General features: G+C 43.7%; 1 protein-coding gene across 1 annotated transcript in view; it reads left to right on the plus strand.

The window, feature by feature from the left end:
- The window catches only part of LOC126210020 (uncharacterized), a 161887-nt gene extending 139703 nt beyond the window's left edge, over positions 1 to 22184 (plus strand). The window contains exons 7-8 of the mRNA XM_049939124.1: positions 7245 to 7350; positions 22131 to 22184. Of these exons, the coding sequence (XP_049795081.1) occupies positions 7245 to 7350; positions 22131 to 22184 (160 nt within the window). The remainder of the gene's footprint in view (positions 1 to 7244; positions 7351 to 22130) is intronic.
- Positions 22185 to 23156: the final 972 nt, after the last annotated feature.

The raw sequence follows: 23156 nt of genomic DNA on the forward strand, positions 1-23156 counted from the left end.
CTGAGCCACCTGAATAACCTCAAGACCTGGCTGAGAGATTCAAGCAGCCACTGTCCCTCGCAGATATTTCGTCTCTCCTGTATATCTCTCTGTGAAAGTGTCCGTGGTGCAGGAGGGATGCACTGGCAGCTTGTAGCATTCAGTCAGGCGAGCCCGAATAGCTCATATGGTAGAAGCATTGCAGACAAATGGTGAGGGACCCAGGTGCGAGTCTCTCTCCGATAGTCTTAATCCGCCAGGAGATTGGATTCGCTCATGTTGAGAACTTGACAAGAAAACAGTTGGAAATAGGCACTGTCGTAGAACTCTCATCCAACTGCATCTCCAAGGACATTTGAAAAACATAGATGTGCATAGGCTTCCCTGCAAGCTATATGTTGTGTATCATGGATCACCTGGCATTCGCTGTATGCTGGCCTACGTCTGTCAAATTGTCATCTCAGTCTGGGAGATATCTACCCCCGACGTTTTTCTTCGTGGTAGTGTATGCTACATGAAGCAAGTTTGGTCGGGCAGAGGTGCTAACAAATCGCTTTATGAAATTTGGCGCTCAAAGGATTCCTTTCAGGCGGCTGCCATCTGAAACTGGAGAAACAAAACTGTTTTGTACAGACACAACTGATTTAGTGCGTTATCTACCGAGTCTTCATACACAGGAAATGGGTAAGAGTTATTCTAATTACACAGGCAAACACACGAGGTAAGTAATTAGAGTTTAGTTTACTGTGTTCAGGTTGCGTATGTTTCTACGTTTTATTCTTCAGTTAAGGATGAAAGTTAACATTGCATTGTTGAGTGATCATGGAAAAGAACATTGTTCTTTGAGAATTTGGACGTACCATGAACGGTCTTACGAATATGTGAGCATGAAAGAAAATGTGTGAATGGCTGATTAAACACCCATACATCCTGCCATATCCTTTTCCTGCCTCGCAGCGATGGTGATCAACGGAGATTTTTTTAATTTTTATTTTATTTTAATTTAATTTAATTTTTTTTTTTTTGCTGTCGTCGTCTCACGCTTCGAGGACGTCGATGCAAAAAAAAAAGTCGTGTTTACGACTTTCACGAGCTTTTGACAACACTGGATCCTGTTTTGGGACACTCAGGTTTGAAACGTGGCGGAAATTTACACCGTACATTTTTCATTTTATTTTTGTGTCAGATGCAGTTGCGTGTAGGAGTGTTTTGTGTGGAGTCAGCCAGCGGTCTTGGACCCACATCCTGAAGCTGGAGTCGTGCGAAGCGTTTGTCCCCCACACGGTCGTACAAACACAGGGCATCGCTGCCCACACGAGATGACGCAGCTCGGCAAATGTCAAGCTGTGATTGCCCCACGCTCTCTCGAACACGGGTTACTGCGTGTCGCAGAGTCGACATGTCACACGCTTCAGGTACTGAGGCCTCATTCCGCAATGAATCTTATCGAACCTGACGGCACAATTCACGTATATTTCGCCATCCATGTTGTCAGTTTCGCAGATCGTTGTATTTTCGATTGCATATGCGTTTCGCTTCGTATAATCCATTGCCGCTTTCTGCGAGGACATACCGATATGCCTCGTTTATAAAAAGCAGCTGTGCTTGTACACTGAAGAGCCAAAAAAACTGGCGCACCTACCAAATATCGTGTAGGGCCCATGCGAACACGCAGGAGTGCCACAACACTACGTGGCATGGACTTGACTAATGTCTGAAGTAATGCTGAATGGAATTGACACCATGAGTCGTGCAAGGCTGTACGAGAGGGTTGAGATCTCTTCTGAACAGAACGTTGCAAGGCATCTCAGATATGCTATGTTCATGTCTCGGGAGTTTGGTGGCCAGCGAAAGAGTTTAAACTCAGAAGAGTGTTGCTGGAGCCACTCTGTAACAATTCTGGACGTGTGGGGTGTCGCATTGTCCTGCTGGAATTGGCCAAGTCCGTCGGAATGCACAATGGACATGAATGGATGCAGTTCATCAGACATGCTTACGTGCGTGTTACCTGTCAGACTCGTATCTAGACGTATCAGGGGTTCCATAGCATTCCAACTGCACACGCCCCACACCATTACAGAGCCTCCACCAGCTTGAACAGTCCCCTGCTGACATGCAGGGTCCATGAATTCATGAGGTTGTCTCCATACTCGTACACGTCCATCCGCTCGATACAATTTAAAACTAGACTCGTCCGACCAGGCAACATGTTTCCAGTCATCAACAGTCCAATGTCGGTGTTGACGGGCCCAGGCGAGGCGTAAAGCTTTGTGTCGTGCAATCGTCAAGGGTACACGAGTGGGGCTTCCGATGATGTTTCGTTGAATGGTTCGCACGCTGACACTTGTTGATGGCCCAGCAGTGAAATCTGCAGCAATTTGCGGTACAATCTAACAACTTCGCCAGACACTTGTCTTACATAGGAGTTGCCGACCGCAGCACCATCTTCTGTCTGTTTACATATGTCTGTATTTGAATACGCATGTTTATACGAGTTTCTTTGGCGCCTCAGTGTATATAGGTTGGAGAGAATAATTTCAGCGTACGTCTAATTCGTTGTATCGCCATTTTTAGCGCTCAAAACGGTTTGAGTTTTGCGATCCATCTACGTATACAGAACATTGTCTGTAATTTTGCTGCGCAAATAAACTCATCTACTACTTTAGTGTCTCATTTTTAATGTAATTATGTCAGCATCACCTGATTTAAATCGTCTACGTTCCATTACCCGACTTGTATTACTTTTGTTGATGTTCCTTGCCGTTCAGCAGTTCTTCCAAGTCCTTTGCCGTTTCAGACAGAATTACGTCGTCATCAGCAAATATAAAAGTTTTTTTTAATTACTAAACTTTAATTCTTTTCCAAGGTTCCGCTTGTTTTACTTCACTGCCTGCTCATTGATAGACTGAATAACATCAGGGCATAGGCTAAAAGCCTGCCTCACTCCATTCTCAACTACTGCTTGCCTTTCATGTCATTCGACTCTTTATAACTGCAGTCTGGTTTCTGTACAAGTTGTGAATAGCCTTCCTCTCCCTAATTGCTATCCCTGCTACCTTCATAATTTGAAAGAGAGTCTTCCAGTCAACATTGTGAAAAGCTTTCTCTAACCCTGGAAATATTATGAACTTACGTTTCCCTCCCTTCGACCTATTATTTAAGGTAAGTCATAGGGCCAGTACCGCCTCGCGTGTTCCTATATCTCTCCGAAACCCAGACCAATCCTCCCCGAAGTCAATGTGTACCAGTTTTTCCATTCGTGTGGAAATAATTAGTGTCAATATTTTGAAATTCTTACTTAAACTGATGCTTCTGTAATATTCACACCTGTCAACATCTGCTTTCTTGCGAATTGGAATTACTACATCCTACGTCTGAGTGTATTTTGTCTGTCTCGTAAAGCTTTGCATAACGGGTGGAATGGTTTGACGTGGTGTTTTCTTCCTAGGATCTCAATCATTCTGACGGATGTCGGCTACCCCTGGTACCTTGTTTCGACTTACATCTTTCAAGGCTCTATCAAATTATTCTCGCAGAATTGCATCCCCGAGCACCCTCCCCACTCATCGTTTTCCCCTCCCCTTTCTTTAAAATTATGTTGAAGTTCGTTTCCCTTGTATTTGATAACTCACACATGGAAATTTTACATTTCTGGAATCCGTGAGCCGTTATCATAGCAAGCGAAAAAAGTAGTTCGATAAATGCAAATCGTTTCCTTTTGGTTTTAGCATTAAGAAACCTGAAGAATTTATGCTTGCACTGTGTCATGAGTCAAGTGCTTTGAATTAAGAGTGCCGTTCCTTCTGACATCGGAAGGTAAGTACATCGTAGCCAGTTGCATAACCGCGAGGCAGTGGTACGGTCAGGCGAATCACACACGAAGAATCGATGAGAGCGAAGTGTTAACATATCGGACGGGCACGGTTCTTTTGTTCTTTTTTATACGTTTTATGTCGAACAAACGAACGCTTTTTTCCCGATACTGACGACTGTTACCGAGATGGCGCGAATTGAGCCGCGATGGACAAGGAGACTTCAGCTGCGCCGTTTCAGCTCCGCTGGATGAAGAGGACTGAAAGAAGAGGACAAATGTCCATGAAGACTGAGGAAGCAGAATCGCGAGAAGAGAAAACTTAGAAGGTAGGTGTTCTTACAATGGTTAAGAGTTCCACAGGAGCTTCACGGCAGGGCTGACGCGAAGGCCCAGATCATAAAAAAATGAGAACACGGTGAGCGTAAGCGAGCTGTTGTCTCTTCTACCATACTAAATACTTCATGAATATAGTCTCTTCATCTGTGATAGTTACGCAGTTATACACTTATGTCAAAGCACTAGTGCGTTTAACCATATGTATTTTCAGTCTTCGAGTGTGCCCTACTACTAGACTTGAGTGTCACCCTTGTTGTGTGTTATTGTTCGCCGATTATGGTCTCACAGTTTCCTTTATTTTTTTATTTACAGCACCAGTGCCAAATGGAAAAATTATAGCAAAGAGTGAATACAGACATCACATCCACATTAGAAGCAAGAAACAGACGAGAAAACACATTTTCCATTGGAAAAATTAACTACCTAGACTTAAATGAACACACACACAATGCAATAACGGCGATCTGCTGTATTAGAGCAGACCTGACTGGTATCGCTTGCTGCGCTAGTGCAGCCAACTAGCAGAGACAAGCGGGAAGCCGATCACACGAAACACAAACAAACTCGCCACGACGCTACACGACGTGCTGCCGATTTTGTAATCAATTTGACCTCTCTGATGAAGACTTTTGGAATGTTACAGGCACGCCGAGGGTGCACATGGCCCAGGAGATGTCATCGGAGACCAGCTGCAACGGTAATACTGTACCTTTGTGCTAACATTTCCTAACACCCACGCACGAACGGTCGCTACTCGCACAAATCCACTATTACCCGACCAGACTGTCGCAGTAATTGTCCCCCATGGCGCTTGACGTGGGAATTTTTCCTCTCTGCCCTTGCAACCGCAACCCTTCCATCGCTTTCCCGTCTGCCATCTTCTCGATGGGACTGTAGTAACGGCTGATTGCTCCCAAACGTATGGACAACATCACAGACCCGTATCCTGTGCCTTCTCGATTAGCATTTTAACCTCTTTTAAGACATTTCAGGAGTTGCATATACAGTAGCTGTCAGTATTAATAAACTAGTGATACAGCAGTTAATGACTGCATTTACACAAATGGAGAATTCGACCGACATTATTTGGCAAATATGAGTGGACTGAAGACGTGAAGCGATTTAATGTAGTTACGTTGGTTTAACCTCTTCAAATCAGTTTGTGTAACGAGCCACCGCCACATAGTGGGTGTGGAGCGTTTCAGGCAATGTGTCATGTCCTGGTGGAAAGCCCCCGTCTTTTGGCCTTCCATGTTAAGCATGGCCTTTCGTATTATTTGCCTCATATAATGGGAGACGATACATGGACGCTTTCACGTGTATGGTTTTAAGGGACCTTCGGGGGAGGGACAGTATGATTGGAGCTTGAGCATCTCCCTCTGCACACTAGGGCCGATGTACCCCCAACCCTACCTCCTTATCAACTTCCCTCTTTCATCCCTCTTTTACGCAGTTTTACTTGCTTTTAGATGCGGTTTGTCTCCTTTTCAGCCGCACCCTCTTTCTATTTTGGAGGTAGCACTCTGCTGAATGGTGGGTTCTTTTTGACGCATTGACTACAATTGAGCAGGACTGGGAAGACTGTGGGAGGGACAACTCGCGCCGCATGCAGAGGTCCGGGGACACCCCCGTGCTGCCTTACCAATTTCTCTCCTCTCGTTTTTATTATTGATAATACGAATAATGTCCATTACATTTATAGCGTTCTCACTTTTACTGTACTGAATCCGCCGACTAGAAGGCATTCTTTGCTCTGTAATTGTCTTCGCCCTTCGTCCGGATGGCGGGGGTTGGATGCGGTGGGTGGTTCCTCTCACTATTGGACAAGCTCTGGGAGACGCGTGGCCTGCTCTAACCTACTTACTGACCTGACCCATTTACTTCCCCGTAATTTAGCTGTTGGCTCTGACGCCAGTATTGCCTTCAAAGCCTCGCACTTTACTTTCATCATAGGAACACGTACTTGGCGGACGTCACCAATTCCGGACGAACTACCCCTGGATCGAGGGATCGATACCTCGCTTTTTAGTCCCCGAACCTCCAGTCAACCAACCAATCAATGAAGATGAATCGAAAGGAGGACAGAGAGTTCGCAGCATTTTAAATTACACGTTTTTCTGTTCTATCAGAAGAGTAATGTGCTCATGTAATTGCTGGCTGCAGTTTACACTGCCTGCCTACTTTTTATTTACCCCACGTCTGCTTAGTTCTCAGTCACCAGTTTTTAGACAAATACTGTATCTGCAGTTCCCAGAGTACGTTAAATGGCTGTGTTTACTCGGAATGAAATGCTTAAACTTACTATCTATTTTTGGTTTTGTTCATGTGAGAGATCTGGACTTATTGTTAACATGAGGGGGCGTCATAAAATTCTAATTTTATCGTAAAAAAGTTACTGATTAAGTTTCTGTTTGTTTGGAGATTTATGCCTGCAGTCGTCGTACGCAGTGAAGTCCCCGCAGCACAGTATCACAGAACGTAGCTAGAGCAGCCAGAACAAAATGGCGCACATCATTCTTATAATGATATTGTTTTGTCTCTTGGCGCTGTGCGGTACTGTGGTGTGGGGACTTGATGGGCACCAGGACTGCAGGCACGTACGTCCAAAGAAACAGAAAATAACATCACTTTATAATAAATGAAAAACACCAGTTTGCTTTTGTTCTACAATATTACTTTTATTGTTAACCGGTTTTCGGCTTACAAGGCCATCTTCAGACATTTACTGTAAGATGTTACTTACTGTATGTTTCTACTTCAGTCTAGATGTGTTACTTCTCTTCCAATGTTGTCTGCTAAAATTTAATACTCTGTAAATGTCTGAAGATGGCCTTGTAAACCGAAAACCGGTTAACAATAAAAGTAATATTGTAGAACAAAAGCAAACTGGTGCTTTTTATTTATTATAATGTTGTTCTACCAAGAGCCGACGGGAGATTATGTTAATATGAAACATAACTTTATGTTTTCGAGGTGATAATTAGAATTTTACGTCGACCCCTCTTACGTTATGGTCGTTTTGCCAGTCGCACGTTAAGCTTATAGTCGATCCCATGTTTTACGATAGCTCATTGCTAGTAATGACTGCACATTCTCTTTTGAGAGTTTGTTCCAGGGTCTCAAAGGGTGACAACGACATCAGACGCCGTTTCTTGAGGCGTGTGCTGATCGGTCGCTTCCAGCCCATTGCCGTGTGGACGTCAGAAGGCCCGTCCGTCATGGTGAGTACAATGTCAGGCATTGGCTCTCTGTTTAGTAAGATATAAGTGTATACCAGAATCAGTTTTCAGGCTTCAACGGAATCTGCCCTTATTTGTAACTTCCTGGCAGATTAGAAGTGTGTGCCGGACTGGGACACAGTTTTAATCTGCTAGGAAGTTTCACAGATGTATAAATCATTGTATAAACCTGACGCTTTACTGTATCAGTTGCTGCGGAAGCATCAGACAGTCGCTGGTGGCATGCCATGTGCGAATCCCGGGAAATGAAATCGCTTACACGGCAGCAAGAAACGTATGTGGGGAAAGTAAAGTACTGCCCCTTGCTGCCCTCTTGAGTTTTAGTTGTTGCTTGTGGATGAAAGGTATGTGTTAGTGGCAGAATGTGTGGCTGGAGGTACAGAATAAGAAATTGAGGCTGATGAAGGGTATAGTCTGTAATCGGACATTGGGTGAAGTACGGGTTTTTCATTCTCTCCTCTTCCAAAAGGGGACTAAAAACGTAGATTTGATCATTTACTGCGTGTGCAGGGTGGCGCACGACACGAGTCGTCATTTTGCTTTTTAGTAAGTACTTTACTGTCAAGACAAACTGAAAGGGACATACACTACCATTTTGAGCTACTGGACACGCTCAAGTAATTCATGAACGATGTTAGCGATAATCCTACGGCACAAGTATTCCGTAATTTCACTGCAAGTTTGTATAACTAGGCGTCTGAGCTCTATTAAGTAATGTGGACGTTTAGAGAAAATTTTTTCCTACAGCTATACCCAAAGAAAGGAGCCACGTGGGTTAAGGTCTCGACTATTGGGGGGCAAAAATTTTGCGTCGTTAAAACCTGCATGTTGAAACGTTCGTGTAAGAAATGTAACACAGCGTTTGCAATATGGGGGCTTGCTCCATCTTCCGTGAACTACTGCGTGTTGAACAGTAAGACAGCAGCAAAAAGCTGTGGAACAAAGTTATTGCGGAGCGCGCTCAAATAACGCGCACTGTTCGCAGTTTCTTCAAAGAAAAAGGTCCAGTAAATCCGTGACTGGAAATTGCAGCCTCTGCTGTAAAGCTCGGACCGTGATGTCGTTCATGAATTACTTGAGCGTGTCCAGTAGCTCAAAATGGTGCATTTCGTTTGTTCAATTGTCCAAATTAAAATGCGGGTCATCTGTTGAGGGTTTGTTCCCTATCCTTCATCCAGCGGGCAAACAGGAATCTCTACCATTTGTGTTCTGCAATGGGCTTTCGAACAGTGATCATTTTGTACGGGTACATCCGGAGGATATGTTTAAGAAGCCGTTGAATGGAGCTTCTAGATCAGGGGGGGCCAAGATTTCGACTCGCGGGCTGTGCGTGTGCACGACTGCCAAAGTGCTCAGCCTCCACCGCCACGCCACGCTGTTTGAATGCGGGGCGGGGGAGAGGGGAAAACTGGGAACGCGTCGCACTGCATTTCCGTTCTGCTCGGTTTTCTGTTTCATATTTCTCAACAACGTCGGTCACAAGCGAAACACATTTTCAGTATTTAATTATTTTTGGCTCACTGAAGTCATAATTTTTATCTTGCACATAGTGTCAGCATGTGGACAAACACAGACAATTTGACAGAGTTTTGCAAATGGTTCAAATGGCTCTGAGCACTATGGGACTTACCGTCTGAGGTCCTCAGTCCCCTAGAACTTAGAACTACTTAAACCTAACTAACTTAAGGACATCACACACATCCATGCGCGAGGCAGGATTCGAACCTGCGACCGTAGCGGTCCCGCGGTTCCAGACTGTAGCGCCTAGAGCCGCGCGGCCGCTCCAGCCGGCAGAGTTTGGCACTCAAGCTGCCACGTATTCGTGACATGATTAGTTTCGTAATCCAAAAAAGGTCTTACGCACGTCGATCGAAGTATCGTAGTACTTCCGCAACCTCATTATGGAGACTTGGAAAATATACCTAAGGAAAGCAACGTAGAAGTCCTGGGCAGTTTTAACGTAAAAAGGTTTCTCAAAAAAATGGAATTACCTTGCAGGATAATCAGTTATATCACCACATCAACTGAAATGGCAAACGGTTTCGAAAACAGCACCGAAACAGTTGTAAAATTCACGGTGTCAAAACTATCCTCGTAGGTCTTTCAAAGCCACAATGAATCCTCCAAACCTGCCGTTTTCTTTAACGCCAGTGAACTTAGGGAAGTGGGCTGCCTTTGTCAGAATGTGTCCCTTCTGTAATGCGATTTTCTTTTTAAATGCAGCCTCGATTTTCTTTTTAAATGCATCCTCATCAAATCAGAAAGCAGTTACGTTGCAATGTCTTACTATGGGCAGTGTGCAATCGAGTCCACTTGAAATGACAAGTCTGCAATCCATTCTGGATATTCTAATTTTCGTTCGTGCACTCCTCTTTTTCCTTCATAAATTCAACAATAACGAATTTTAATTCGAAATATCGTTTCAGACATGCCCCTTGACTTAACCAACGTACTTTGTAGAAATATATGAAATCCATTCTCTTCGTTCAGTTCCATTGGAAAAGGTTGCAACTGACAGTGGAATACAAAATTGTTAAGACTTTCGTGGCCACTTGTTGATGAACTGCCTGTTGGCTTCTCTCTCAGGTTCTTCGGTGGACGTTTGTTCGATGATTTTTTCGACTTTCGCCACCGCGAGTAGCTGGTACTGTCAGACCTTCACCCTCCCACGTCAGAAAAATCATCAAACAAACGTCCACCGAAGAACCTGAGACAGAACCTAACAGGCAGTTTGTTGATAATGGAATAATGCGTGCAACTTCAGAAATTTTACTATTCGTATCACCAATTTCATTTCGTGCTCCATTCCTGCAAATTTAGCACAAAGTACTTCTTTACATGCAGGACAATGAATCACATCTGTCGACCGTTTTAATGTTTTGCTCTTTCATTGTACATTAATCTTTATATACTTTCTGCGTAGTATTGTAATGTCGCTTCATAGCAAATATACAGTACATGTCGCTTATGCGAGTTGAGAACTCTCATCCCTCTCTTCTGTCACCCGCATTCACTTTAAACGATTGCGACAATAGATAGCCCCTCACTTATCGACCTTAATGACAGTAAAAATTAAAACACGTGTACCTAATGGAAATTTGGGAAAAGCAATCGTCACCGAAGTTAATCTGTCAGTAAAGAGGGAGGAAAGGGTTACATCTAAATGAAAGGAAAAATGCAAATGAAACTGGTGGAAATTAATTTTGAAAAGAGGTAAAGTTAATAAAGAAAATAATGTGCGGTCGTTACGTTAACAATTAACTGGCTTTAATTAGATATTTGAGATTTGGGGAAAATTACGGTCGCCAGTCCTATGGACAACTACTATAATAACTGGAAAAGAAAGGTTATTGCACATATAATTAGCACTAAAAGCGTGGCAACTGAAGGTTGACACGTGTTGTGTGAAAACGAATGTTTGTCAGAAGTAATAAATTTCGCTACCGACTTACTTTACCAAAAGAATTAATAAAACCGGAAAATTGAAAGTTAATTTAATGACTGAAATTAATAGTGAACTTTGTTTCTGAAGCACTACGAAATTCAATAAAATAAGGTTAGTCTTGGGCTACCTCAACAATCACTTCAAAAGCTACTTGAATCTACGCAATTTAGAAATAAGAGATTTAACTTTGAAATTGAATTAAATGATTCTGAACAATTAACAGTAGTAAAATTTAGTACATACGAAGCTGAGCTGCAGTCACAGGTAAGCTAAAAATGGTAACAAAACTCGCACTCTTAATTTGTGCTTGTGTAATCTAAATATTATAGCCAGCTATGAATACCTTAACTGAACTTTGAAATTAAAGCAGTGAAATCGAATGAAATTACTTTAATGCTGGCGTTTGAATTTCAACGACACTCGAGTTCATTTCGGAAAAGGAAGGGACTCTGCTTGGTAATGCAATTCGGACAATGACCAACAAAGGCTCATACTAAGTTGCTGTATTTTAGTGATGCTAATGGAATAGTTTGAAAAACTGAGGTCTGCCATACAGTTCTAAAACTTTACGTGCTTCCAGTCTTCCTTGTTGGTTGATTGAAGGTTTGAAGTCGTCGATCGAGGAGGTGGCGACAATCACTCATTGTCGGTCGTAGCTGTTGCAGAAGCTGGATGCTGGCGCGCCTTCTCGACACGGTCACCAGGCGAAACGGGCTCTTGATGTGTGTCTGCTAATGTTTCCCGTCCGCGACACCGTGCCAGAAACTATCATAGCAAGTCGAGCGTAATTACATGCTGCCAAACCCCGGAAGCGCGGCAACTCGCGGAAGCGTCACTCAACACACCTGCTCCACCGCCCTACTCCAGCCAGACCCCCTCTGCCCGCGCTCCATGTGGCAGAGTTAACACTACCAAAGATCCTAAACACTTTGGTTTTCCACTCGACCTATCGATGTAATCGTTCGATAGCAAAACAATTACAATATATAAAGACACAGAAATGTCATATCTTGAGGTAACAAAATAAGGAAAAAATTTACAGTACAATAGATGGAAATAGGAGGATAGCGTTACAAAAGGACCTGTGAACGTCTTTCATACCACGAACAAATGGCGAAGGTTAGACATCGCTAACAGCACGATTCTGCCGGACTCGGAGAGCTGTGCCGACCGAAAAATGCCGCACTGCAACACTTAATGAAATGTTGCGCTCTTCAGGACACTTCGAGAAGAACCGAACAAAGCCGAGTGACAGGTCGGGCCTCGGACTGCCGGCGGCCGCATACGCAGTGGCCGGCCGTGGTCCGGATACAACCATACGCGCTGCTGCCTTGCTGCACGATTCGTCAGTGCTTCTCTGCAGAGCAACGCAATAGTGTCAGGCCACACACGTCCCGGCCGAGATCGATTCGCTTCCACTATTGAACCTTCCCGTAGAAACTGATCATACGGCCTGTGAAGGGTGCTCTTGCATGGGGACCACCTTGCGTTAAGCTGTTGTCGAAACTGTCTCTGAGTCGCAGCAGGACTTTTCGTTTCGTGAAAAAGTAACAACTGCCGATCACTGCTACGCTGTTATTCGTCCGTTGTCTGTCATGTTGTAAACACGCACGTCTCCTAGCGACGGTATCGCGAATTAAGCGGTGACACATTTCAGGCGCCAATCCGTATTTTTATGCCAGCCTGCAGGTAAGGCTCCTAGCTCCCTGTAAAACGTCCAACTGGTGCCCAGACGCACTTATCTGTAGCGTTTCGCGCCGCGTCGCTCACAAATATACGATTCAGTGTTACGAGTCCGCACAGGATACGGTGGTCGATACGCAGTAGCCACTTGATAGTCCAAAGCGCTGCGCGAGTTCTTTCGTTTGTTCGGAGGGCTAAGCCAACAGTGTTCGGCCCTTTCGGCAGGTTGTCGATGACAAAATCGAGGCGCACACCCTGCAATTTTTTTGAAACGCACTTACAGAAACTATTTGCTACAAAAAATCATTTTTGGATTGCTTATAACTTTATGTAGCGTCGTGGTGATGTACTCGTCATTTCCTTAATGGTTATACTTATTTTAATATTTGCGTCGAAGTAAGACCCTGTGCGACATTCGAAAAAGTTTATAATGAAGAATAGGTGTCACTATGATTTTGCGTTTGGTGCATAACACATAATATGTTGCAGCACATGAAATTTAGGTAACATACTGAATTTTTGGTTAGACTTTGGTGAAGGTCTCTGTCTGTTATCAGTTTCGAGAAAATTGATCTGATCTAGCACACTCATTTCCGATCGCGCGCGCCAGCGATAAAAGTGAGACTGATTTTTTAATTTTTTTTTGTCTGAGCACTATGGGACTTAACATCTTAGGTCATCAGTCCCCTATAACTTAGAACTACTTAAACCTAACTAACCTAAGGACATCACACACATCCATGCCCGAGGCAGGATTCGAACCTGCGACCGTAGCAGTCCCACGGTTCCGGACTGCAGCGCCTAGAACCGCAAGACCACCGCGGCCGGCTAAAGTCAGACTGAAATAGGCACAACATACGACATACACTGAAGCGCCAAAGAAACTGGTATAGGAATGCGTATTTGAATACAGAGATATGTACACAGGCAGAAGACGGCGGTGCGGTCGGCAACCCCTATATAAGGCAACAAGTGTTTGGCGCAGTGGTTAGTCGGTTACTGCTGCTACAACGGCAGGTTATCAAGATTTAAGTGAGTTTGAACATTATGTTATAGTCGCCGCACGAGCTATGGGACACAACATCTCCGAGGTAGCGATGAAGTGGGGTTTTTCCCGTACGACCATTTTACGAGTGCACGCTGAATGTAGGGAATCCGGTAAAACATCAAATCTCCAACATTGCTGCAGCCGGAAAAAGTTCCTGCAACAACGGGACCAACGAAGACTGAAGAGAATCTTTCAGCGTGACAGAATTGCAACCCTTCCGCAAATTGCTGCAGATTTCAGTCCTGGCCCATCAACAAGTGCGAGCGTGCAAACCGTCCAACGAAACATCATCGATATGGGCTGTTAGAGCCGGAGGCCCACTCGTGTACCGTTGATGACTCCGCGACACAATCGAGATGACTGGGTCTTTGTGTTGTCCTCATCATTTCATCATCATTCATGCACGTGGCGAGATTGGACTGAGAAAAGGGTGGGATTTTTGTACGGGCGGTGATAACCGCGCAGTTGAGCGCCCCATAAACTAAACATAATCATCATCACCATCATCATCACCATCATCATCATCATCCACGACACAAACTTTACGCCTCGCCTGGGCCCGTCAACACCGTCCTTGGACTGTTGATGACTGGAAACATGTTGTTGGTTGGACGAGTCTCGTTTCAAATTGTATCGAGCGGTTGGACTTGTACGGGTATGGAGACAACCTCATGAATCCATGTACTCTTCATGTCAGGAGGGGACTGGTCAAGCTGGTGGAGGCTCTGTAATGGTGTGGGGCGTGTGCAGTTGGAGTGATGCGGGACCCCTGATACGTCTAGATACGACTCTCACAGGTGCACGCCCGTAAGCATCCTGTATGATTACCTGCATCCATTCATGTCCATTGTGCATTCCGGCGGACTTTGGCAATTCCAGCAGGATAACGCGACACCCCACACGTCCAGAATTGTTACAGAGTGGCTCCAGGAACACTCTTCTGAGTTTAAACATTTCCGCTGCCTACCAAAATTCCCAGACATGAACATTATTGAGCATATCCGGGATGCCTTTCAACGTGCTATTCAGAAGAGATCTTCATTCTCGTACTCTTACGGATTTATGGACAGTGCTGCAGGAATCATGATGTCAGTTCCCTCCAGCACTGCTTCATACATTAGTGAAGTCCATGCCATGTTGTATTGAGGCACTCCTGCGTGCTTGCGGGGGCCCTACACGATATTAGGCAGGTGTACCAGTTTCTTTGGCTCTTCTATGTATTTCACAAACTGTTCGAGAAATCGAAATGAGTCTTTGGCAAATGATAACACGTGAAGGAGAAAGTATTTTGCCACATGGTTTTTAGGCAAAACTTCAGTACCTGCTGTGTTATACCACTAACTACAGACTTTTTCGGTGAAACAATGTACTTTTTAAGGGCCATCGATAGCTGGTGAAGCGAGAAACAATATGGCTTTTGGAACAGCATAACTGAAGACACATTACACGTTTATTTTGGAACCGGGTAACTGCTTTTTCATAAGCTGCTCTCCTTACTTTGCCCCAGTTCCTCACTTAATAAACCCGTGTAGTATTCTCTCACAGTAGCGTCTGCACAATATGTTAGTGAGGTGACACTGTGTAAATTGCATTGTGGTTTGGCAAAAGAAGCTTCAAGAGAAAATGTACATTTTACTCAGAGTTTGCCACCCATGACTCTTCTCTGAAAGCTACAAATGGTTAACATGACAGGGGAAAATAAATGATTACTTTTGTTTTTTTTTTCAGCGGAATTATTTTTATATACTAAATAAACCGGAGGTGACAGATCTTGTTGAATGTCACCATGCACTTGTGGGTACGGAGGGGCTCTACTTAATATTTTTTAATAAATATGTGAGTGTAGGCTACAATTCATAATGGCACTTCCCCTCCAGCACTCGGCATGTCACCTATAGCGCCTGTCTGTTTTCCTACAACACTGCTGCTCTCCCCACGCGTGCCCGCCCTGCCGTGTGCGCGTCCACCGACCACATTATTCTGCGCGGCCTCTACTTGCTGCCGTCTTGGATCCTCAGTAACTCACACTTCTTGGGCGGATTTTACACAGAGACAAAAAGTAAGCAACTTATCATAATTTTATTATTTTCACTGTTGTTACTAAATTCCTCCGTTCACACTATTCATGTAAATTCGAAAAAGTGTGAAGTGCAACCGACACTCATTGAATAGTCAACAATGTCCGCATCCCCTTTCACCTGCTGTTCGGCTGTCTGCTACCCCCTCCTCCACCGTGACATCCCTAAAGATATTCTTGGGAGCTCTCGACTGGCGTGGGGAGTAAGGAGGATCGCTGCAATTTTATCACGGCGACCTTCGTTCCAGTCACACAGAGCAGGACTGCCGTGTGACACACAGGAGCCTCCTCCAACCAGCGTGCGGTGCTTGTGTTAAGGAGCAACGGTAGTCGGCGCACCACATCGTACTTGCCTGCATTTTATATTCGGACAAGAGGGCAACAATTTTTCTTGATAACGGATTGTTCATTATTTTAAAGTATGGAAACGGTGTGAAACTTTTTTTTTAGTACCGGGCCACCTGCTCAAACAACTGGGTAGATTATTTTAGAGTTCATAATAGTGGCCAGCTACAGTTATCTGAAACGCAGTTTTACAGTTTTGACTGTGTGCCCATTTCTCTTTTCATATGCCTGTTTTTAACGTGAGACTCAGATTTTTATGTAGGCACTTTTAACATCCACGGCTAGAACTGCGAACGACATTTTGTTGTTCTTACAGTGGATAGCCGTTTCCCTGTTCGTATTAGTTGACAGGGAGGCACATGCACTAGGAAAAATATTTTAGCATCTTTTTTAGCTAATTCTCATCTTATTCAACACTTTATGTCACGACTATATTATAGTTTTATTTAAGCGTAAGGAAAGGGTCTGAACGAGACTGAATGGCATACACTCTTCCATACGTGATTTTTAGTAAACGTTTTTAAATGTTGATAAGCAACCGCTTTCTGTGTTGTCATTGACAGACAGTCTATCATGTCTCTACCATGTTTACAATAATAGCCATTTATTGTTCAGTGTCATTTGCACATTTTTAATTATATGACAATATATCGATCACTCTGCATCAAAGTAAAACTCTGCAAACAAAGTAAAACCAAATATGTATCGTCTAATATTTTACGGTAAGTAGGAAAAAGAATTTACATACATGCATTATATACCTAAGTACACTGGCGTCCAAAATTAAAGCACAAACGGAAATTGTGCAAGGTTGTGTTTATTTTTCCACAAAACAATATAAACAGAACGTAAACAATTGCAATGTGCGTAACGGTAGACAAAAATATTTTCGTTTTTTCCAGCTTAACGGATTTGCACACACATTTCGACAACTGGTAAATGTGCTCAGTATGGGGCGTGACCACCTCTGGCATCAAGACAGGCCTGACAACGACGGGACATGCTGTGAATGATGTCATAAATCTCATGTTGAAGCAATGACGCCCGTTTCTTTCGGGAAAGTTGCTCGCAAGTCTTGAAGAGTGGTTTGTGGATGCTGACATTGTGCAACGTGTCTCCCTAGTGCTCCCCATGGCATGCTCTGTGGGATTCAAATCGGGAGAGCGAGCAGGCCACGTGATGCGTGCAATACCTTCCGTTTCCAACAGAACATCAACCGCTCTTGCTCTATGAGGTCGGTCATTATCGTCCATCAGTACGAAGCCTTAGCCCGCACCACCTCGCTACAACTGCACAGGAGGTCGCAACATCTCGTCACGATACCTGACAGCAGTTAAATCCTGCCAATTCATCCATACAGTTTCATGAAGAGGTGTTCGTGTGGTCAGCATAATCCCTGCCCACAACATTAGGGATCGTTCTTGATATCGGTCTCTTTCCATAATGTTTGGGTCCGAGAATCACTCTCCAGACCAAATCGAGACTCGAGAAGAACATTGGCCCACTCTTCGACCGTCCAGGGTCATGTTGAGGACTTCACTCGAGACGTTCCCTTCTATGAAGACGCTTAGAGGTGCACATGTAGCAGGTCTCCAACAGTAAAGGCCACTCTGCCACCGTTTCTCTCGACACAACACGTCCAGTGTATGCTCCGAGGTCAGATGCCAGTTGCCGAGCAGTTCTAAGGCGGTGTCATCGTGCCCTTACATCCAAATAACTGTCCTCTCTTTCTGATGTCACGCGTGGTCGGCCCTGCCCTGGTCTTTGGGGTACTGTTTCGATCTCCATAAATTGTTGCCACGCCCGAGAAACAACAGAACGATTCAAATTAAGCCGCCGAGCCTCATCAGTGTGCGACTGCCCTGCGTCGATTGTTATTCTGGCTCTCCACCGCAGAGTGTCTGGTAGATGTCTTCTTAGTGCCATACTACACCGTCAGTAACTGTATACACAACGGTTGTGGATGTGGGATTACCTAGCAAACCCCCGGACGTCATCGTTAACATGGTTCTCCGTTGTCCAGAATGCCATTTTCCGTGCAGAACACGGTTGTACCCACTTCTGTTGACAGTTTGTATGATTATACGGTGAATTACACACAAGACGGGGAAATAGCGGTTTGTTGCTTTAATTTTGAACAGCATTGTAGATCCTTCGGCACTCGTCTTGTCTGTTCAGAGTCTCATTTAAGAGTACTGTGTCTTGCAGCTGCGGTCATTGTTTTAAATAGGTATGTGGAGGAGATAGGGGGTACTGGAGGGGGAAGAGGAAAACAGAAGGTTGAGGGGGGAGGGTGGGGGAAGGAGTGAGGTTGATTGGGGGAGCGCAATAGACGTAGGGAGGAGAGTGTTGCGGATGTCATGAGTGTAACAAGAGGAGTGTTGTTAAAATTATAGGAAGTATAATTATGTAAAAATTCTTGTTAAAATATTAAAAGTGTAGAGCAATGGGTGTGTAAAACGTAAACAGCATAAAATAGTAAAATTATAAAATGGAGCAAGCCGGATTCAGTGCCTGGAAAGAAGGCGAGGAGGGGTGAGGGAACAGAAGAGGCAGGGATGCTATACCTTTAACGACACACCACGAAGGAATTATCGGAATGAGACAGAAATCGGTCGATGTGATGTACATGTACAGACCCACAGATGATTACAGTTTCAGAAAAATAGGATGACTTATTGATTTGATTATGGAACGATTTTCACAAATTTAACAAGTTAGTAATACTTTGGCTCATCTATGGCCCTTATGCAACCAGTTATTCGGCTTGACATTGATTGATAGAGTTGTTGGATGTCCTCTTGACAGATGGGAAAAATTACCGAACTTTCAGTTTAATAAGTCACGGCTGCAAAATACTAACGCGAATTCTTTACAGACTAATGGAAAAACTGGTAGAAGCCGACCTCGGGGAAGATCAGTTTGGATTCCGTAGAAATGTTGGAACACGTGAGGCAATACCGACCCTACGACCTATCTTAGAAGATAGATTAAGGAAAGGCAAACCTAAGTTTGTAGCATTTGTAGACTTAGAGAAAGCTTTAGACAATGTTGACTGGAATAATCTCTTTCAAATTCTAAAGGTGGCGGGGGTAAAATACAGGGAGCGAAAGGCTATTTACAATTTGTACAGAAACCAGATGGCAGCTATAAGAGTCAAGGGGCATGAAAGGGAAGCAGTGGTTGGGAAGGGAATGAGACAGGGTTGTAGCCTATCCCCGATGTCATTCAACCTATATATTGAGCAAGCAGTAAAGGAAACAAAAGAAAAATTTGGAGTGGGAATTAAAATCCAAGAAGCTCGCCGGTGACATTGTAATTCTGTCAGAGACAGCAAAGGACCTGGAAGAGCAGTTGACCGGAATGGAAAGTGTCTTGAAAGGAGGATATAAGATGAACATCAACAAACGCAAAACGAGGATAATGGAATGTAGTCGAATTAAGTCGGGTGATGCTGACGGAATTAGATTAGGAAATGAGACACTTAAAGTAGTAAAGGAGTTTTGCTATTTGGGGAGCAAAATAACTGATGATGGTCGAAGTAGAGTGGATATAAAATGTAGACTGGCAATGGGAAGGAAAGCGTTTCTGAAGAAGAGAATCGAGTATAGCTTTAAGCGTCAGGAAGTCGTATCTGAAAGTATTTGTATGGAGTGTAGCCATGTATGGAAGTGAAACATGTACGCTAAATAGTTTGGACAAGAAGAGAATAGAAGCTTTCGAAATGTGGCGCTACAGAAGAATGCTGAAGATCAGATTGGTAGATCACATTAACTAATGAGGAGGTATTGACTAGAATTGGGGAGAAGAGAAATTTGTGGCACAACTTAACTAGAAGAAGGGATCGGTTGGTAGGACAAGTTGTGAGGCATCAAGGGATCACCCGTATAGTATTGGAGGGCAGCGTGGAGGGAAAAAATCGTAGAGGGAGACAAAGAGTTGAATACACGAAGCAGATTCAGAAGGACGTAGGTAAACCATCCTGTGCAAGCTTCTTCGTCTCTCAGTACCTACTGGGAGACGAAGAAGCTTGCACAGGATAGGGTAGCATGGAGAGCTGCACAGGATAGGGTAGCATGGAGACTTGCATCAAACCAGTCTCTGGACTGAAGACCACAACAACAATATTGCTTAAATTACTGGGTTTTTAAAAAGTGATACATATGATAGACAAATTAACTTAAAATTGTGACCTTCAATGTAACAAGTGGCACAATTATTTTTAACATTTTAGTAGGTCGGTTTTTGTGTGATATTTTGCAACTGATTTCAAACTATCTCCCCATGAGCTAGAGGCTTGAATCTTTCAGCATAGCTCATAAGTAGATGGCAGTGCAATATTAAATCTGTTTCTTTTCTGTGGGGGCGGAGGTTACTTCGATTTGTGTGTGTGACAGTGTGGTGCAAATTTTGCAGTTAAATTAAAATAATCCAACGTCCCGATGAGCTAGTGACGAAACTATGACAGTGCAATATTAACTCGCGTTTTTTGTCTGGTGTATGGCGAAGGAGCATTGTGTGTACAGCTGTTTCACCCTTTTCTTGTCCAGTCGAACGTTTCACGATATGAACGGTTGCTGGTAAACCTCTTTGTGTGCTCTATCTCTCATGGTCTTTTCGCGAGATATACGTAGGAGGAAGCAATGTATTGGTTGAATCTTCTAGGAACGTCCGCTGTCGGAACTTTAACAGTGAAGGACACCGTGATGCATATGACTTCGCTTGCAGCTTCTGCCAATGGAGTTGGCTGAGCTTTTCCGAACTGCTTTCGGACTTACTAAGCGAGTCTGTAACGAAACGCGCTGCTCTTCTTTCGATTTGGTTACTTTCTCTATCAGTCATATCTGATACGAATACCAGACAGACGAGTAGTATTCAGGTATTGGTTGAAAGAGAGTTTTGTAAGCCACTTCCTTTGTAAGTTAATCTTTCTGATATCTGCTTATGTACGGTTAGTGTCAAGTGCGCGTTAGACTTTAAATTGCTGCGGACACACATTCCTAGACATTTTATGGGTGTGATTGCTTCCAGTGATTGTTCTACAATCGTGTAATCATACATTAATGAGTCATTCTGCCTGTTTGTGCGCAATACGTTACATTTGTTTATGTTGAGGGTCAACCGCCAAGCCCTGCACCATGCGTGGAGCATCTGCAGGTCGTTTTTCACTTTGCCATGTTTTTCTAGCATTGCGACTTTGATGTATAGAACGCGTAAAGCCGCATGGAACTTCCCACGTTACCTATCAGTCTTACCGATAAAAGCAAAATCTGCAGAAAGTTATATTCCGTACTACAAACACACGAAAATGCAATTCTGTATATAATGGGAACACTAATTTGAAGTGAATCAGCGTTAAATCACCCCGCCAGAAGCGCATTTTTCCATTCGAAACTATTCTTTTTTTCTACATTCTCAGGGCTGCTCTTTTCTACCATACTCACGAAGTTGGTCTCCATAGATCAATCAATCAGAAAAAAATAGCAGAAAATATTCTCACACGGTAACAAAAACTTGTAAGTAGTACTTACTTATATTCATTTATGTACTTCATATTTGTATGATGAAGATTTACTGTCTAGTTTCTATATACTGTTTAAAAATGTAGGAAACAATTATCCTAACTGGCATTTTAATTTATCTCTGAGTACATATGTGATCTCTACATTCTCATTAGGAGTTTACTATGGAAAAAACAATATTTATAGGAATGTTGTCAGTTCGATGAAGTTTTGTTCCTTGTACGTGAGAGATATTCGCATATCATTTATTACAATTATGTGTGTTACTGTTCAGTAAATCAGCACTATTTATTTTTACGTGCATGATAACTTCAAATATATTTAGTGAGGTAAAAAAAAGTTCTTCCCGGCCGAGAAGCGAACCTGCGTCTCCCGCGTGACAGTCGGGCATACTAACCACTATACTACCGAGGACTGTGTTCTATGTCTTGGGGAATGGTTACCTGTGAAGTAAGGTATTTTGGATAATTGTTATGATATATTGGTTTATGTAAAATGAAAAATTGAAAAATTTGTGTGTGACATGTTTACTAAAGTGGAATAAGCCGCTAACTGTTTTGGATGGATTTAAACATAGTCTCCTCTTCTGATATTATTCATGCAGCTGTTTCAGATCTGCTGAGTGTTTTGTCTTTTTTCTAGATGGTTTGTTTAGATGACTGCTACCTCGTCATCAGCATAGCAGAATTTTTGTGAGGTCCTTACTATCGCGTCAGAAGTAGAAAGGTTGAGTGAACTACGACGATTGGAACTTAAATAGTGGCAACTATTTATTAAGCCGATACAAAAGAGTTACATGTGTGCACCTGTTACTATCCTTCAAAGTAGTCATCAGCGTTGTGTAGAATCCGTTTCCAGTGATGTGGAAGGCGTAGTATACCTTTAGCAGAGCCTGTTCTGCTGACTGTGGGAATGGAATGGTCTACTGCCTGTCGAATCCCTGGAACAGTTCTGAAGCGAATGCCACGAAGTGATTCCTTCATCTTCGGAATCAAATCAAAGTCACAAGGACTTAAGTCCGGGGCCGGCCGCGGTGGTCTCGCGGTTCTAGGCGCGCAGTCCGGAACCGTGCGACTGATACGGTCGCAGGTTCGAATCCTGCCTCGGGCATGGATGTGTGTGATGTCCTTAGGTTAGTTAGGTTTAAGTAGTTCTAAGTTCTAGGGGACTTATGACCACAGCAGTTGAGTCCCATAGTGCTCAGAGCCATTTGAACTTAAGTCCGGGGAGTATGGTGGATGGTACAGTACTTCCCAGTCCCATCGACCGAACAGAGCAGCCACAGCTTGCGCTGTATGCGCACGCGCATTGTCGTGCCAAATGGTGGGTGGGTTGCGCAGAAAGTTTCGCCGCTTCTTTCCCAAAGCTGGTCGCAGGTGATGCTCCCAAAACGAACAGTAATACTGTGCATTGATTGTCTGCGGTGGAGGAACATAATGCGTTAGGACAACACCATCACAGTCGTACACGAGAATCACCATAACTTTAGACCGCTCCATTCGCACCATCAACAGAACAGGCTCTGGTAACGGTATACTACGCCTTCCACATCACTGGAAACGGATTCTACACAACGCTGATGATTACTTTGAAGGACAGTAACAGGTGCAAACATGCAACTCTTTTGTATCAGTTGTGAATAAATAGCTGCCGCTATTTAAGTTCCAA

Source organism: Schistocerca nitens, chromosome 10 (assembly GCF_023898315.1).
Source record: "Schistocerca nitens isolate TAMUIC-IGC-003100 chromosome 10, iqSchNite1.1, whole genome shotgun sequence".
Classification (NCBI taxonomy): Eukaryota; Metazoa; Arthropoda; class Insecta; order Orthoptera; family Acrididae; genus Schistocerca; species Schistocerca nitens.